This window comes from Zootoca vivipara, chromosome 3, assembly GCF_965207765.1.
Source record: "Zootoca vivipara chromosome 3, rZooViv2.hap1.1, whole genome shotgun sequence".
Classification (NCBI taxonomy): Eukaryota; Metazoa; Chordata; class Lepidosauria; order Squamata; family Lacertidae; genus Zootoca; species Zootoca vivipara.
This window is the reverse complement of record NC_142586.1, coordinates 1221205-1240587: the sequence shown is the minus strand read 5'-3', so window position 1 is coordinate 1240587 and position 19383 is coordinate 1221205. Positions and strand designations below refer to the sequence as shown.

Sequence of the window (19383 nt, the reverse complement as noted above, 5' to 3'; positions counted from 1 at the left end):
GGCAGCTCCCAACAAGAAATAGTAAAAGCTACACACACTAATAACTTCCCTGAACAAGGCTGCAAGGCAGAAAGCCTGGCGTGAATAATCAAGCAATGTATTTAAACCAGGCATTCCCAAACTGCGGCCCTCCAAATGTTTTGGCCTACAACTCCCATGATCCCTAGCTAAAAGGACCAGTAGTCAGGGATGATGGGAATTGTAGTCCAAAACGTCTGGAGGGTCGAAGTTTGGGGATGCCTGATTTAAAAGAATGAATCAGTCCTCAGTACCCAATAAACCTGCTTTCGGATCTGGGTGCGAAACTTTCTGCCTGCCTGTCTAGTTTCTTTTGAAGCAGTAGCAGGGTCAGCAACAAAAACCAAACCTGACCCGCGTGTGCTGTCTAGCCTCCGTTGTATTACGTGCTTCAGAGTCCGATGGCTGTTCTGCTGAAGGTCCCATGAATTTAATTTAATTTGCAATCCTAACCCTGTTTGCCCGGCTGAATTCAGTAGGAAGTAGTAGATATCCTCGCTTCCATAGGGACTTCAGCCTTAAGCAAACTTACTAGAGCGGGAATCCCACTGAGTTTAGTAGGAGCTTGCTTTGTAGTAAAAGTGCGTCTGGTCGAATTGTTAATTTAATCTAAGACTACTTTTCATAGTCAAGTTCTGTCTTCCTCGCGTGTAGTCTTTTAATTGTTTATTTTTATTTCGTCCTTCCTTCCTTCTCCATCTACTAATCTCGAACTGAAGTAAACAGATGGGTTGTCTATATTCCTCTCTCTCTCTCCCCGACCTCGCTGTTTCCTGGCTGAGGCGCTTGACTCCGTTGCAGAAACACAATACGTTGTGAGCTGCACACTGTCTCCCTCCCTCCCTCCCTCTTCTCTCGTTATGTTTGCGATCTGGGCTTCCTTGACATTTCTGAGGTAATTTAGTTAAGAGGAAATGAGTTGTTCCCAGTAGAGAGAGCAAACGAGTGGAGTGGAGGTAGCCAGCGTGATAAATGGCTCTTTCATTTGGAGATCTCCAGAGCTCGTTTAAGGCTAATTTTCTGTATTAGCCCCCTTTGAGCTATTAATGCAATAGGCAGGGACCGTGGCCCCTAGTCTCTGAGCTGCCCCATTAGAGCCAGCATTAAGCTGCCAAGCCGGATCTCCGTTGCTGGGGTGCTGGTGAGGCTATAATGAAAGGTACTTTTTGCAACAAAAAAAGGAAAAGAAAAGACAAAAATGAAGAAAGGGGGGGGGAGAGAAGCAGTTCCTAATCTAAAGTGGCAGAGGGTGGTTAATACGATTTGAAGGGGGCTGGTCAATGAGCAATCAATAAAGTAATAATGAGAGGGATGCGCTACATTAACAGGCTAAAAATCCAACGAGACATTAAAAAATCATTCGTAACTCTTATTTCCATTAAGGCAGGCGGAGGGAGGCGGCGTCGGCGTCAGTAGCAGTCCCAGCTTTAGAGAGCAGTAAGCGCAAAGGGTGACAACGCAGAATCCCCTCCACGAAAGTGGAGTTTGGGATTCCGTCGCGCCCTGCGATGTTCTGCAGTCTAATCCTCAACAGAAAACCCTGTTGCTAACGAAGGGGAGGCCTTCCCAAGTCACACACTTCGGGACTGCAGCTTTTGCGACCAGGACGTTTGCGCATTGAACGAATTCATGGCAGCCCCTCCCACCCCCACACTCAGAGGTGAAATGCGGATTAGAGGCTATTCAAGTCCAACTCTAGAACAAGGAACCCTGGAACACCCCTGAGCAAACTTCACCACGTCTGTTAACTTGCTTTACTTTATAGCGAACCTAATTGTTTCTCAGTAGAGCTTAGGCCTACTTCTGATTTGGAGACTACTTCCATAAGGTTAAGGCAGGCATAGGCAACCTTGGCTCTCCAGATGTTTTGGAACTACAACTCCCATGATCCCTAGCTAACAGGGCCAGTGGTCAGGGATCATGGGAGTTGTAGTTCCAAAACATCTGGAGAGCCAAGGTTGCCTATGCCTGGGTTAAGGGAACTAAGCATTGCAGAGGGTTGGACTATATGGCCCATGGGAGTCTCTTCCAAACGCTTATGATTCGATGATCTGGGTTACCTGAGTTGCCAGATCGCACGCTTTCATTTGCTGGGTGGGGAGGGGGTGAGAGATGTATGAACCCTTCCCCCTGGCAGACATTAAATATTAGCAACGGCCAACTCAGAGCAGGATCCCCCAGCGGCTCGAATGGCTTTTCAAACACCGGCATTGAGGGTGGGGCACGTTGGCTAAAAGGCTGGGTGAAACGATGTTTTGATTATGCACGGAGCGGTAAAGCGGGGGCGAGGAGACTCCCTATCCCCGTCGCCTCTGTCGGAAGTGCGGAACCGCGTTGAGGGAGACTGGCTGCAAGGCTTTCCTAAAGGAACGCGTCGCGCGATAGAGATTCTCTCCCATCTCTGCAGACTTCATGGCTGGTGGCTGGTCCACCCTCATGACTCTACTGAACCAGAGGGCTTGGTAGTTTATTAGACTGTTTTGGATGTGGCTAGTAGGAAGCCCTCTCCTCCCACTTGAAATTGTCACTGGCAGTTACTTCGGAATCAATATGCAGATAATTGGACCTCAAAGCGGCATCCTAGCTGCATCCTAGCTGCAAATGCCTGGGATCTTTATCCTGACTCTCCACGGTGGACAAACCCCTAGGAATCCATCGGGGAACTGTCCGCCACCCCTCTTGCACGAGGGGTGCGAGCGCAATTGTAGTTTTAAAACACAAAGACACATATAATCAACGTACATTCAATGCACACAAGAATCCTGGCAACCTTAGACTTACAATTCCCGGTACCTATAGCAAACTACAGTTCCCAGGATTCTTTGAGGAAAGTCGTGCCCTTTAAATGTGCGTTGGCTGTGCTTGATTTATGGCAGGCATCCCCAAACTGCGGCCCTCCAGATGTTTTGGCCTACAACTCCCATGATCCCTAGCTAACAGGACCAGCAGTCGGGGAAGATGGGAATTGTAGTCCAAAACATCTGGAGGGCCGAAGTTTGGGGATGCCTGATTTATGGTGTAAGTGCAGGAAGTGGCCAAGAAGAGGCCAAACTAAGCAGTTGCTGGATTCGTTTTTATTCGTTACCCTTGGAAGCCATTCTAAGAAGTAGTGTGCAGGGATGGGTCCTCTGGTTGGTTCAGCAGTGGTCAAGACTATCACGAAAGAAGTCCGCACATATATGTATAGATAAGATTAGATACCATTTTGCAAGGAACGGTGAAGGGAAAAGACCGTTCTGGGCCATCGGCTAGTATTAATTCTCCTTCGAGAAAAATCGCTTTTGAATGCAGCGGGGCAGGTACGGCGGGTCAAAGCTTAACTCTTTTTGCCCGGGAGACATTCTAAGGCTGCCTTTTGGGATCCAGTTGAATGCAGCACTTTATGTTGACGCCCTTGTCCAACCCGTGTGAAAAGGGCAAGGGGCGTCTTGAACTTGCCGATTGTAGCGATTTATGACTTGATATCCCCCCCCCCCAACGCACGAGCGGGGAGGCGGGTTTGTAGGCCTGCCTGAAACTTGTAGCACCACGCCTGCCCAAAGCCCAGAGCTAAAGGAACTTGCAGCCAGCTAAAGAGAAATCTGGAGTACAGTAGAGAGAGAGAGAGACAGACTGAGAGAGCTGACCGCATCGGGCAAATATTTGCTAAAATCGCTTGAGCTTTTGCCAGTCATTTCAACGAAACTCAGAACATGCAAAAACTGAGCTGAGTCGAGAAGGAGCAGCTTCCTCCTTTTTCTTCCAGCGGTTGAGTAGTGCAGTTTAAGGCTGTGTGAAACTCTCGGCAGGTCCTTTACAGGGGGCTAAATCCCATTGCGATATTCTAGGCAAGTCTTTAAGGATGGCACTAACTGCTTAAATCGAAATAACTGGACAGATTAATTCGAGAGCATGTAGGACTCCATTCAGTGAAAATGGATTTAACATTAAAGTTTTCCGGTGCTAAAGCTTTGTAGCCTCCCACGACTGGGACACACACGTGTTTTTTGTTTTGTCCTAGAAGAGACATAATAATATAAAACAGGGAAATAAACCTCTCTGTGTCGTTAGCGGCCGATGCGAGGAAACCTGCCAGCAGATTTACAAAGCTAAGCAGGGTCGTCGGGTATGGTTTCAAATTGGATGGGGGGCCGCGTGTGGATATTCCTGCACTACAGGGGTTGGGCCAGATGACCTCTGGAGTCCCCTCCAACGCTGTGATTTATATTTATGCGTTTTTGCAGTTTGGCTTGGAAATAAATGTTTATTTAAACCGAAGAAACGCTTTCCATCAGGGCTGTTTAGCACGTGCCCTCCAGAGGCTGACGGACTTCAACTCCCAGAACCCTCAGCCGTCGTGGCCCGTGGTCGGGTCTGCTGAGAGTTGTAACCCCACAGCCTTCGTTTCCTTGGGCCTTGCTGAAATACTTTCTTCCGATAAATGTGTGCGCCACGTGGGCTTGAAGGCCAAGAAGTTGCTGCACCTTTGAACACTTAATTGGCCATTGAAACCCGCGGGACTCTCTTCTCAGCAAGTATCCATAGGACCGATCTCAAGCACACTTGTCTATTCAAAAGAAACTTTCGAATTATTGTGCACTCATTACTCGACACAAACAGATTTTAAAGAGACTTCCAGATAAATTAGCACTATCCGCTTGCTGGCGGCTGGCCCGATTTATTTTAATAGGATTCCTCGGGACCAAATGGGTCGTGGCTTGGGATGTTGCTCCAGAAAACACCCACATTACATAAGAGCAATTCCACGATTCCAAACCCTAATTAAGTGCGATTTATTTTTACGTATGATTAATATATAAAACGAAAATAAACAAACTCAGAAGCGCCATAAATCTAGGCTTGTGATCAGGGTATTCGGGAGCCCCATTGCGCTGGAATCGCCCCCTTTTTGTTTGTTTGCTCTCTGTTGTGTGGGAGCAACCCAATGCAAAACCGATTTTCTTTTCTCCCTGCCCGCCCAGCCTTAATATATGCGCGGAAAATGGTAAACATGTAAAGAAGCGAAAGTTTCACGCTGGGTTGCTGCACGCTCCATTTCCTTGCCGTTTCCTGCTGTCGTTTCAAAGCGATCTTGCTCGACTAAGAGCTCCCGTTTTCGGGAACAGGATTGTAGTTCATAATTACTAGCAAACCAAGCGGCTACTGCGGCTCCCTCGCTCCTATTGATAAGCTCAAGAGAAAGGGAGGGAGGGAGGGAGGAAGAGGGGGAGCGAAGCGGGGAGGGCGGTCCCTTCCTTCTGTTCGAAATTAAAACAAAAGCACGCACCTCGGTTATAATATTACACCGGAGTGGCAGCGGGTGCGGCCGTGCGGGAGGAAGCGCTCCCAAGCAGACGAGAGAGGAAAAGGCTCTTGGGTTTGAGAGAGCATCTGGGGTGTGTGTGTGTGTCTTGCCCGGCACAGCAGCCGAAGCAAAGAATGTAGTGGCTCAAGGGCTGTAAATCGCCTTGAGACCTTATCAAGGAAAAAGGCGGAGTATAAATAAATATGTTATAATGATAATGATGATAATGATAATGATAATAAAAAGCTGCAATTACTTAACTCCCCTCCCCCACCCGCTCCCCAATCCTAGTTACTTTACTTGCGATTAAATTCCATTGACTTATAAAGAAAGTAGATGACTAGCTAGGAACATGGATTTGCTCCGACGGAAAGACCCCGCTGAGTTCTGTGGGGGCTGTTGCAAAGTGTGTCTGGGTTGATGGTCCTACCGAATGGGGTGGCGGATTCAACGGGGAATTGCAGGTTAGAGTCACATTTCCGGACGCCGCTCTGGTGGCGGGCACAGTTCCTTGCCGCTAATAATGTTGGCGCTGAGCAAAGAGGCTGTGCGAAGGCTTCTCTCTCTCTCTCTCTCTCTCTCTCTCTCTCTCTCTCTCTCTCTCTCTCTCTCTCTCTCTCTCTCTCTCTCTCTCTCTCTCTCTCTCTCTCTCTCTCTCTCTCTCGTGCTAGTTTACCCAATGCAGAGCGATGGGGTTACTTTGGGGAGCATTCAGAAATGACACCCCCAGCTACACTTCGGCAACTGAAATGATACCAGTCCGGAATTCCAGTACTTCCCTCCGTATAAAGTGAAGAACGGTCCTTAATATTTTCTGAGAAGTAAATTCTATTGCATTCAATGGCTACAGAGAAGTAAAACAGATGTTAATAGTACTGCAGACTCAGCAAGGAGCCAACTGAGCCCTGTTCGTGCTCAGAGTCACTCTGCCTCTGAAAAGTTTCGGGGCTGAGCTCCAGCATCAGAAACAGAGTCAGTAGTTTGAGCTAACAGAAGAGCCCTGCTGGATCGGGCCCAAAGCCCGTCTAGTCCGTTATCCTGTTCTCATACGTACTAGCAAACCAGATGCCTATGGGAAGCTGGCAAGGAGGACCAAAGCACAACAGGTCCCTCCTCATATGTGTTTCCTTGCAGCTGGTGTTCAGGGACAGTGGAGGTTAAATATAGGTACCATGGCTGGGAGAGTAAAATCGTTGCTACGCTGAACTCGAGAACAAAATAAAGCTCCTCTGGATCATCGTAATCATCACCAACAACAATAAGTGGAGGAGGCATTTAGGTTAAAATTAATCATGAGCCACGGGGTGTGCTTTCGCTGTGCGTTGTGCCGCGTCCGCCCCCGCTCTTGTGCGCCTAATGGGTATATCTTGAGTAACTGAAATCTCCAAATAGCATTACATTTGGCAGTAGCTTTAATATAAAAGTAATTATACAGCTCTAGATAGCTCGGTCCCTATAGTTTTTTCCGTGTGAGGCTCACTTTCCCCTTTCCTTTCCTTTCTTCCCTTCAAAAAGAGAGAGAAGATTTAGGTAATTTACAAAAAGATGGACTGGAGATTAGGGCGCACATCTCCGGAGCTATGAAATTGCAATGGATACGGTTATGCAGAGGTTTGCAGGAGCTCTCCGTGTATTTGGAAATGTTTGCCCAAGTCATCTCGCCCTTTACTAAAGGGCTGCTTCTTTCAAAGGGACTGTAGCAACAACAAGAAGAAGAAGCAGGCAGGCGCGATAATACCCAGACGGTACCTGCAAGGGAAAATGCTATGAAATGCATTGGCTTCAGTTATATAAGCGGGCAAAGCGACAAGTGCAATATCTGTTTAAACTCCGCTTGCACTCCAGTCCCGATCAGATCTACTTAGAGGCAAGTTCCGTTCATTTTAATGAGGGTCCCTCTTGTGACTTAGGACCGCAGCCTCTGACTCAGATGAATATTTTCTTTACATCAAGTAGAGTGTGTGTGTTCTTGTTTTTTCCCCTCATGTCCAGCCCGATCCTATGTATGTTTACTCGGAAGTAAGTCCCAGTGTGTTCAACGGCGCTTACTCCCAGGTAAGTATGCACAGGGTTGCAGCCTGAATGGTCTACTTACTTGGAGGATGGGTTTGATGAGACACTGGCATCCAGATCCACCGCCCAGTTGGCTGCAGGACTCGCGCTCCGACCTCAACACATTTAATTGGAAGCACATCCCCACGTAAGGAAAGGGTGAAAAGGATCCTGGACGTGAGAATGGTCCCAAACAAATTAAGCAACTGGGGAGAAAGTGCGGTTGGGGTTAGGGTGGGATTAGGGCGCCTTTTGGAGCCCTTACTCCTCGGAGACAACTTTAGGATGCAGGCTGCTGGACCCTTGGATCTGGTCTTCTGGTCACGTATTTTAATTTAACCACCCCCACCCCGCAAAGTAAGTCCCATTGTCTTGGACTGACTTCCAGGTAAGGCTGCAATCCTGTGCATGCTTCTCTGGTAGCAAGTCCTATCGAACGTGGTGGGACTTGCTTCCGAGTAAATATGTATAGGGATCAGGCTTCGTAAGAGTACTCAGTTCCAACGCAAGTCCACTAAAGCTGAAAAAAACTTTCCTGAATGTATTCCTTCCGCCACAACCCAAGAAATGTAGGATACCTGCTGCTAACAATTATGGCAAGATACTTCCAGATTTCACAAGGCAGGAAAGATGAGCAGCGTTAGGAATAGGGCATCTTTCTAGTTTTGCTATGGTCTTATTGTAAACCGCCCTCTGATCCTCGGATGAAGGGCGGTATACAAATTTAACAAACCAACTAATCCTATCAGCAGCTTCCTCATAGTAGTGGCAATTCTGGAGACAGGCAACCTCTTTCTGCTGAAGACAAGGGGGCAGAACTGCATCTCAGGCTTTCATCTACATCCCTTGATTTAACCTGTCCTTCTAAAACTCTTCGGGGTAAGTTTGTTTGTTGGCAAGCGCGTCTGAGAAGATTGGGGCCCGAAATGAGTCAGGCCTACAGTATAGAGTTGGCAGCGATTCCAGCTGTAAATATGTTTAAGTGCCTATTAAAAATGCTTATCGATTGACAAAAGGGAGGGGGCGCTGCCACTTGTAGAATAAGGTTGAGACCCCCCCCCCCAACTAGTGAGACTTGCTTCGGAGTAAATCTGCGTAGACCTGCCCTGTAAAGGTGCAGTTTCCTCGTGTGAGGATGCAACTAAAAAGCAAGTGGTGTGTAAGGGGGTCGTCTTCGTTTTAAAAATGGGACCCCTTTCTTTCTTTTTTTTAAAATTAAGTTTATTACAAGCTTTTAACATAGCGGATATACCTACAGACATACGTACGTACGTACATACAAACAAACATACGGTACATACGTGCAAATATACAGTACAAACATACAATACAAACATACAGAAAAAACTTACAAAGACACAAACCTTACAATACTAATATTCATATCCTTGAAATTAGTTCTTGATCATTTATAACTTATTGCATCAATAATAGAAAGGGACCCCTTTCTTTTGAAGTGACCATGTTGTTGCGTTGCCCGTGGGAGCTGCTATGACTGCCTCGCTACGCCAGTTAAGCGGCCGGGGGCGACAGAGGCTGAAGGCGGTTAGGATGGGGGTCTTTGCAGAGGAAGACCAGCAAAACTCACCCCCAGACTTGTTTTAGGCCTGGTCAGCCAAGATCCCAGAGCTGCTGGTTCCACTCGGTTTGATCAGATTGGGCTTTTTTTCGTTTCTTTCTAATTAAATGCCTTCTGTGATCTGATATTTTATTTTCTGGTCATGGAAGGCGTTCAGGAGCCCTGATAGACCAAGGAGCTAATATAAAAATTTCTAAAATGCAGAGTAGGGGTGGTGAAAGGGAGGGGAAGGAGATTCATTCTAAATACATCTCTTGGAAGGAAGTTCTGGTGAGAACTTAAAGAATGCTAGTAAAAACCAAGTTTAGGATCCAGCTGAAAGATTTGTGAGACCCCTAGAACTTGTTTTACAAAGCTGATAATAAGGCCTAAGAGATGCAGATTAATAATGAAGGTAGTCCCTTTGAGCATGTGCAGAGTGCATTCCCTTTATCCACAGGGCGCAGTTAAGCCACAACTAACTCACTCAATTGGGATTGATTTCGCAGATAAGCCCCTGCAACACCTCGCCCTAGACGAGTGATAGATCCATTAGATATACAGATAAATCTCTATGGACTTTTAAATTGTATGGGGGAGAGGGTGGTTTACTGTTTTAGTTTGTTACTATGTTATGTATTTTTGTGTTTTTATATTATAAACCGCTCTGTGAATCTCGGAAGAAGGGCAATATAGATTTTTAAAATAATAATAATAATAATAATAATAATAATAATATAAATAATTAATCGAACTGCGTGAATATAAGGAAAACATATGCGCGAGAAGAGCAAACGGAAGCCAAGCCAGCTTTCGCTTCCCATGAGAGAAAACCACTCAGTCGTTTACTTTGAAACCTCCGTCCAATCCGCACCAAGCAGCACGGATCTATGAAATCTAACACGGGCGGTTGACTTCTGTAGTTGTTACAGCGCTTTAGTGTGGGATTCTGGGGTGGTGGAAGGAAATATTTTGTAATAAAACCTGGACGAAAGCTTGTTCTGTCTACTCTTTCCCTTGAGGTTATTGACTTGCCAATTTCCTTGGTAAGCCTAGTCTGTTAAGACACTCGATTTTATACGTTTGGGAAGCTTGGAAGATGATGTGTACATATATAATCAATGTATATGCAATGCGCACGCACCATACTCCCGCCCCTTTTGCCACTAAGAGTACTTTCATGAATGGGGCAACAATCCTTTTCCTAGGGATACATACCGGTAGCTGGAAATAGGAGTCCCGCTGAAATAGCTCATATTGTACTTCACACCTGGCTGAAACACTAGCGCCAGTATATGATGATATTAGGAATCCTTAAGGAGTTTTTAAAAGTTGGCTTTCCTCTCTTCTAACCAGCTATAGATGCGATTCATTTTGAGGCATGAAAGTGTCATAGAAAAAGCTGCGACCTGGTTCTCACAAATAGTAGTTGTGGTAGCCCCTTCTTACAGGAGTGTACCACTTCAGATTGCAGGCGAGCGGCTCAAGCGGTGCATTGTTTTGCCTTTGGATAACATTCTTAAGTGTAAGAAATCTAGCATATAAGGAAAATGGCTAGGTTATAACCCTTTCCTCTGACATTTAGTTTTCTATACCCAGAAATCCCCCCCCCAAAAAAAGCATTCACCTACAATCTGAAGTGGGACAGTCCGGACACAGGTTTACCATTTCATCTGCTCTTTATAAGAACGAGTGTAAAGTACAGAATCTAGACTTGCCATATATATATTTGGCTTCCTGCAGGACATGTTTGTAGAATCCAAATGTCTCCTTCCCTCCCTTTTGGAACTTGAGAACTCGCTTTGTCTATTAAGGTAACGCCAGTCTGCACTGATAGCAAGGAAGCAGCAATAGCAGCAGCTGTCAGGCCTTATTAACTCTTGCATGAAGCGTACCTTAAGTATGGTTCCTTCTCAATTACAGGCAGCAAATGAAACAACTGGGGGAGGGAGTCTCTGTATAAATTACAGTGATTGGTTGATTGATCAGAGCACCTGCTGCAAATCATAGGGATTTTAAAAAATTTCAGTAGCAAGCAAAATACTGGTATATCAATAAATTCCTCCTTTTTTTGGGGGGGGGTGCCCTGTTTAATAACTTTCTACCCAAGTCTACTTATAGTTGGTGAATTTGCTCTAATTCTCTTAAAACAGTGCTCATTCTTGAAATAAATTGTTTGAGCAACTTGGAATCTTAGGGGAAAACAGCTTTTCAGTAGTGAGCTCCATTTTCATTTGGAATTAGAATGATTTGCTTTTTTACACAACCAGCCCTCCCAGTCTATCTACTTTTAAATAAATAAATAATGCTTTCATCAATTCCAAGACAGGATAAAGGGTTAAAAAAACCTAAATATACAAGTTTTTATCAAACCAGTGCAAAAATGATCCAGCTGCTAAGTTTACCAGTTTAGCAATTCATTGGATTCCTTTCCTTTTTCTATTTGTGAATCAGTACTAAAAAATAATGAAACAAATATTTACGAGTAATAAGTATTTGTTTATACAGTGCACAAAATGTCTGACAGTTTATACGTAGAGAGAGAAGTTACTGACCAATCTAAACTCTGAGTGCCACAAATATTATTAAGAACACTGATATTGTTTCCTTTGCAATGGCTTGTCCATTATAATCTATGGAGCTACACCGAACAGCTCAAAAGCTTACTTCCCTCTTTTTTAAAACTACATTTATAGATGTGATCCAGGAACAAGTTAAACCAAAATGCTTTTTTTTGAAGGTGATGTTCCAATCACTTCACGGTGCCTAGATGAGCTTTCCATACAAGTTTCTCTGGCTCAATGGGTTAGTGGGTCAGGCTGTGGATCTCTAATTGCCCTTGTTACATATTCTGTTTTACCATGTGGTTGTAGTAAAGGCCGCCTGCTGTCTCCAACTTCTACATAATTACAAATATACTTAGAAACACCAGGGCAACTTCCCTAGAGATAAGGAAGAATCTATGAAGGGTTAATTGGAGTATTGTTGCAACCACCCTGGGGTTAAACTAATAGATTCATGGGTTGGTGTTCTAAATATCTAATCTGTGAAAAAGCTTGAAACAGTCACTGGCCCAGAGAAAGATATACAATTGTTGGTTTGAGAGGCAACTGGGTGACTAAATATAACAGGGATAGGTTTCCCCACCCTAAAAATTATGCAAAAAATTAGCTTCAGCAGGTGTGGCCTAACATGCTATTTAGCCCGGAAAAGACAATTAAGAGGTGGTGATATGATAAGCATCTTAAAACATGTAGCTAATTTATTTTCTGATGCTTTAGGAAAGGATCTAAAGCAGTGGGTTAAAATTACAATATTGGTGATTTTGACAAAGTGTTAGGAAAACTCCCTTGGAAGATGGAGGCCTTTCCTTCACTGGAGGTTTTCAAAGCTTAATTGCCACCTATCCAAGATGCTGTAGCAACAGCAGCAGATTAGATGACCTTTGAGGTCCCTCCAACTCTATAATTCTACCGGTAGTGAAATGCCCTTCCCCCTCCATGTAAGGGTTTAGGGCAGGCATCCCCAAACTCAGCCCTCCAGATGTTTTGGAACTACAACTCCCATCATCCCTAGCTAACAGAACCAGTGGTCAGGCATGATGGGAATTGTAGTCCCAAAACATCTCGAAGGCTGAATTTGGGGGTCCGTGGTTTAGGGCATAGGCTCCATGTCACCCTAAAAGAGAGAGGGGAAACTCAAGAGTTCGTGCACTGATTAAGATGAACACAGATTTAAAAATTAAAGAAAGTGGGACACAACAGCTGTACTCTGCTGAACTCAAGTTGACCAATAGAAGCTGGCTCTCTTCATAGACACCCACCTGTTAAACCTGGCTTCTCAGTGACAAGAGGGGTTCCTCATCCTCCTCCACCACTGCCATTCCTGTGCCTATTGTGTTTTTATGTTGTACCCTGCCACACACACATATATGGTGGATTATGAATAGCGATGTTAAGTCTGATAGTATTGTAGGTATTGACTTATTCCATATGGTTTGTGTACCCTTCCCTTCCAAGTTCACCTTGCTGTCCTGGGACCCATTGCAGCATGGCTCCTTTTACTACTTCCATGGAAAGAATTTGCCATGTGGTCCTTTTCCATGGAAGCTGAGGCAATATGGGACTCTTGCCAACATCACCTTCAGCAATGTGGCTTCTTTCTGTGTTGTTGGGAAATGCCTAATGTCCGAGACTGACTCCTCATTATTATGCCACAGTTGCTCCTTCCTGAAAGAAGAGTCTTACTGTCCTGGAAAGGAGCCTCCTCTGCCCACAGCTTAGTGTTAGAGTGACTTCCAAGCATTACTGTGAGCTGTAAAGGATGCAGTCAGGCTGCATGGCAGCTGCTCCCACTCTGCTCACTGTCATTCTGGATGGGGTCCTTTGGTCCCTCTCAGTTTAGCAGCTCTCGTGTTCTGAGGATAACGCCCAAAGCGTCTTTCTATGTGAAACACTGCTAATGTGGCATTGGGGCCTGCCATAGCAGCTCTATAAGAACCAGCCCTGTGATGGGATCCCCCATATGACTCTGAGCCATGGCAGTAAGGCTGAGCAAACATGGTCTTATGACTGAGCTGGACCAGCTGGTCCCTGAAGTGTGCTGTTTCCCACACCTACTTTTCTGTCTCCCCAGTTCCAGTTCCTCCAAAATCTGTAACTTCCCTGATGATGAACAAAGACGGCTTCCTTGGCGGCATGTCTGTGAACACAGGCGAAGTATTTTGTTCAGTACCTGGGCGGCTCTCTTTGCTCAGCTCAACTTCCAAGTACAAAGTAACTGTTGGAGAAGTTCAAAGGCGCCTCTCACCCCCAGAATGTTTGAATGCCTCGCTTCTCGGAGGAGTACTTAGAAGGTAAGGCCTTGGGATAGCTATATGTGTGCTTATGTGTGAGATTTATTAGGTGTTGTTACAGGGATCAGCTATGTGAGTATCTGTTGATGTTGATGCATGTAGAAGACCTCATAGGACATACAGTGGTACCTCTACTTACGAATTTAATGCGTTCCGAACGCACATTCGTAAGTAGAAAAATTTTGTAAGTCGAATCCCATAGGAATGCATTGGGAGAAAAAATTCATAAGTAGAAGCAACCCTATCTAAAAATTTGTAAGTAGAAAAAATCCTATCTAAACCGCATCCTAGATGGCGGACTGAGCTTCATTCGTAAGTAGAAACATTTGTAAGTAGAGTTATTTGTAAGTAGAGGTACCACTGTATACTTAACAGTCTGGCTACCACTATGCATGTATGGGGCTCTGAGGACTTCTTGGGGGAAAAAAACAGTTGGCTGCAAGGCTTTTGAGTTGGACTGGTCATGTGGAACACATCTCACCAGTTCTTAAAGGACTACATTGGCACTGCTTTTCAGAGCAAATTCAAAGTTCAGGAGCATATCCTATAAAGCAATATACAGCTTGGGATACTTAAAATGCTCCCAAGTGAATCTACCCAAATGTTAAGATCATCTTCTGGGCCCAGGTGGCTGTGCCTTTGGAGATGACGTACGTTGCAACTGAGAAAAAAAACTCTTTTCAGCTGTGGCACCCCATCTTTGGAGTGTTCCCCCAGTGAGGCTTGCCTACGACTGAGTCTCTCATGTCCTTTTGGGACCTTGTCCTGCTCAGGTGCCTTTTGTTTTTTGTTTCCTGTGATATGTTAAGTAGTAGTAGTTGTAGTAGTTGTTCACCATGAATCCTAGAATCATTGGGTTGGGTCATCTACCAAGGATCATCTAGTTGAATCCCCTGCAATGCTGAAATAACAAATGCCTTATTTTTGCTTTCATCTATTTTTTAAACATTGTTTTAAGTAAGTTTTACTTGAAGGGCAGGGTTGATATAATAGATAAATGATAATGTATGCATATTCAGCACTTTTGCTGTTGTACTGTAACAGCCTGGAGTTAACTTGTGAGCCAGGCATTCTAGGGATCAAAATACATTAGGTAGCCTTAGGCCGGGAGTGGCTAGCCTGGGCTCTTCCAGATGTTGCTGAGCTATGAGTTCTATCATCCTTGGACATTGGCTATGTTGGCAAGGGCTGATGGGAGCTGGAGTACAACATGTTGAGTGCTGTAGGTTAGCCATCTCTTTTAGGCAAAGGACTCGATTCCAACCTTAACTTTCCCCTCCAGGAATTCATAATGCTGGCTTATTTTAAAGGGTTGGTGTAAGAAATTCTAAGGCACATGGCTGGCCCAATACATTTTGGCACATGTGGCAACCACAAAATGCTGCTTCCTCCCTCCTGCCAGGGAAGAAGGGATGAGTGTTGATGTACCAGCAGTGGAGGGTGCTCCCTGTGGGAATGTTAGGATGTGGATTAGGATATATTATTTGATAGATCCTATCCAAGCTTGTGTTAGCAAGCTTCCAATATCAGCAGAGTGACATTCCCCTTTTGTGCGCAGCAAAGCGTGTGCATTCAGGTTTGCTAAAACCTGTACAATATTATACTTCCTGGCAAAGTCCCCTTTGTCCCCCTTAAAAGAAATACACAACACAGTGTTTATAAAATAAGATAGAGTTTACTTACAGTTTCATCCTGAGTTAACAGCATAATCTCAGAAAGGCAGGTTTGCTTAGAAAAGTTACAGATATATACATGTGGAGACTACTTAGTAAAGTAAGGCTCCATCTGGTCTCTCTCTTGGCTGCAGGCCAAGAGGGTGAACCATCCTAACTAGAGATTCTCTGGAGATGTGTTCCCATCGAAGGAGAGAAGGCTAAGAGAGAGAATGGCTGCTGGCTAGGGGCTTTTCTCTGCCAGCTAACCCATCTCATCTGCATATCTGGAGGAACAGGAACTTAGTCAGGTGTCCCTCCAGGTGAGTTCCTGTTAGTGGACACTCTAGGAACTGTTGTGACTTGTCTGCCCCAGTGTTCCATCCCACCCTCCCGGGACATACACATGTGCCCTTGTGGTGGGGATGCAGGGGGGGGCACGGAGGGTGAAGGAGCCCACTGAGCCATCCCTCACCCCCACTGCTCGGGGCTGGTATCACTTCAGTGGTGGGGGCTGCCCTGTCACAGCTGGCTTTGTTCATCCTCCATGCCCTTCCATGGAAATGCAACAAAGCCGCTTGAGGAGTGTTTCCATGGTGGGGTGTGTTGCTCCAGGGGCAAGGGCTGGCCTGGTGCAGCGGAACTGTTTGCTCTTCACACCCCACCATGGAAACACTCCTTACTTTCAGTTAATGTGGTACATCTCTTCAGTAAGGGGTTCATTTGTGCCCGAACTCTGGTTCTTTGAGAATGCCATTGAATAAGTGTACAGCAGTGACCTGGTAGATACTGTGTAACTCTAGCAGTCATGGAATTGGAGGATGGGTCCTCTGATGGTACCTGGTTAGAGAACAGGAAGCAGAGAATAAGAATAAATAGACAATCCTCATAGTGGATGTGTCAGGTGTGTGGTCTCTGCATAGGGACTGGAGTTTTTTTTTAATGGTTCATAAATGATTTGGAGTTAGAAGTGAGCAGGGGGGGGCTTGTTTCCCGAGGGCAATGAGATTGCAAGGAAAGAGCAACCCAAATGATCACTGGGTCACAGCAACCCACCTGGGAGGAAATGATACCGTGTTTGGGGCTTTTTAGTTTAGAAAAGGGTGAGGAACGAGGAATATGAGAGAGGTGTTCACAAATATTTATGATGTGGAGAAAGTGGATGTGTTTCCCCCTCTCCCATGGTACTCAAACAAAATGAAGCAAGGTTCAGGCAGACAACAGGCAGTCATTCTTCACACAGGGCATAGTGAAGCTATGGAATTCACTGCCACAATATGTGGGGATGATTTTAAAAGGGGATGAGATCAATTCATGGAGGGCAGGCCTATCAATGGCTACAATACATGATGCCTCTAAAGAACAGTTTGGGGGGAAAACCAGAGGGAGAGGGTTATTGGCCTTGCCTGTGAAATGGGGTGCCTAAGTATAGCTGTCAAGTTCTCCCCTTTTTAAAGGGAAATTCCCTTATGCTGAATAGACTTCCTCGTGAGAAAAGGGAAAACTTGACAGCTATGCGCCTAAGTATAGGGGGTTGCAAGGGTTTTGTGGCTTGGGGGCGGTTCACGGTCCTGCAGACAGCACAGTGGGCCGTAGTGTGTGCATGCATGAGCAAAGGCTATTTCTGGTGCTCCTTCCGCACGGAGGAGGCGTGCGCAGCTTCCCATTGGCTGTAGGAGCTTCCTGCAGCCAATGGGAAGCTAGCCAGCTGGTGTGTTTTTCAGAAGAGAGGATGGGAAACAGTGCAGAAATCACGTCTAATGTAAGATCTTCACAGTTGCAGAGTAAGCCCTGTCCTTCTTATTCCCCCCCCTTTCCCCCCTGTAGTATGTAGCTTCCCCCTCCCTTCAGCCTGTGTGAAGCTTGGGCATGTGGTTTTCAGCATGCATCCATCTATGTTCATATGCACACATGCATCCTGGCCAATGGTTGCCATTTGCTTGATGAAGAAGTGAAGCCCAGAAGTAGAGGTGGGGTCTTCCTCTATCATTGCAAAGTGAGTCTGTTGCTCTTGTCAAATGAATGGAAAGCAGCAATCCTTTAATTGCTAGATCAACTAGTGAAAGCTTCCATTCCCTCAGTGGGGCCCACTTTAATTGCAGGTCTTTTTCTAAAAGGAATGGTAGATATTGTTAAAATGTGCCTGCAATACCGAGATTTCAATAATAGGCAAATATATTTAAATTGGTCAAAAGGTTGCCAGCTGCAATTAAAAGGCACACACACTCAGAATCAATACTAAACTCTTCACGTTGCTGAGGGCAGTTGTACAAGTGGTCACTCTCCTCCCCACAACCACCTGCATCCCGGAAGTCTTGATCTCCTACTTCTCTGACCTTTCCACCTTTCCAGTTTTATGGTCACCGAGGTGTTTCTCAAGACTAGACATTTGTTTTTCCTCAAAGCTAATAATCTATCTCATGGGCGTAAGCAGGATTTTTGTTAAGGGGGAGGCAGAACCGCAGTTAGCTATGTATTTTTTATTGATGTGGGGGGGGGGGTAGCTGCCCACCAGCCCCCTGCTCCCCTTGGCTATGCCCATGACCTACCCATTTACTACGAGCAAGCCACAATGAAACCAACCAGTGCTCAAATAAAAAATCGAATCGGGCTGCTGCTGCCTTGGTTGGGCGCTACCAGCCCCCAGCTCCTTTTGCTTTCCTGGTGCAGGGTCCAACCAGTACCAGTAAGTCATGTGTTGTAGAGGGTTGGATTAGATGACCCTTTGGGACACCTTCCTACTCTACAATTCTGTGATCCCTCAGCTTAACTCTTCCTCGAGAATCATGATTTCTCCCTCCCCCCTGCTCTCCTTTCTCCCCCTCCCCATTGTCCATCTCTCGATCTGTCTGTCTCATTACTTCCCTCTCCCTCTCCGTTTCTCAATTTTGTCTGCTACCGGTAGAACTTCCTCAGTCAGCTGCAATTCAGACACAGTCACGCGCGCTAAAGCCCCTTCCAGCTCCGGGGATCTGCCTCATAGTCGCTTCCCCCACCTCCTCCCCACCCCCACCCCCCAAAAAGTTTCTTTCCTGGGAACATTCCTTCAGCTTCGAATCAGCACCTTCTTTCTCCCCCATTTTGCAATTGCAGAGCCAAATCGAAAAACGGGGGCAGATCGTTGCGAGAGAGGCTAGAAAAAATCGGCTTGAATTTGCCAGCCGGCCGGCGCAAAGCGGCAAATGTCACCTTACTCACCTCCCTGGTGGAAGGTAAGCAGACGCGGCCCGCGCGGATCCCCCCGCGGCGCCCCAGGGCGACTCTCGAGGGCGGGGGGGCGGGGCGGGGACATTTCGCACAAGGCTCGTGCACTGAGTGGAAATCGCTGCCGGGGTAGCACCAAAGCTCCGTCATGCAGGAAGCAGGAGTGTTGAATAAAGAACAAAGAAGCACCATCAAGCTCGGCCCATATCTCCACACTCTGGGGCCGGTGTAGATCTCGCCAACCGAAATGGCTTGACTTCAGCCTGTGCTTCGGAGTGAGTCCCACTGAGGGCAGCGAGATGTGCTTTGGAGTGAGCATGCCTCTGATCGGACCAGCCATGGGCTCACAACCGAATTAATCCTAAGAGGTGTTGGGAAGTGTCATTGAGGTACTTCTGAAAAGCAACTGCACAGACCCAAGAAGAACAGTAAATTAATATACCAAGAGGTGCTATGTGAGCGTTTGAGTTAAGCAGCAACTCTTCCTTGGGATGGAGGAGAATATAAAAACAGAAATTTTAAACATGGGTGGATTATTTTTTTTGGAGGGGAGGGTGGGGGGAAGGTTGGCTGCTTGCATTGTCTTATGAAGGTAATACCAATGGAACTCCATTGATACCAGTGGGAGCTTTCTTTCTATTGCAATTGCGCTCTCTCTCTCTCTCTCTCTCTCTCTCTCTCTCTCTCTCTCTCTCTGTGTGTGTGTGTGTGTGTAGGGGTATTTTTTCAGGGTTGCAGAGGAGAAAGGGTAGTTGCTGCT

The 19383-nt window shown here is 45.9% G+C and overlaps 1 protein-coding gene across 5 annotated transcripts in view; it reads left to right on the top strand.

The window, feature by feature from the left end:
• TFAP2B (transcription factor AP-2 beta) overlaps nt 1-19383 on the top strand; it is a 68937-nt gene that overhangs the window by 17857 nt on the left and 31697 nt on the right. For 3 of the 5 annotated variants that reach the window (XM_060272306.2, XM_088665485.1, XM_035110422.3), the window contains exons 4-6: nt 7295-7357; nt 13548-13767; nt 18513-18631. In XM_060272306.2, the coding sequence (XP_060128289.1) occupies nt 7295-7357; nt 13548-13767; nt 18513-18631 (402 nt within the window). The remainder of the gene's footprint in view (nt 1-7294; nt 7358-13547; nt 13768-18512; nt 18632-19383) is intronic. The other 2 variants (XM_035110423.3, XM_035110425.3) reach the window with 1 other exon arrangement.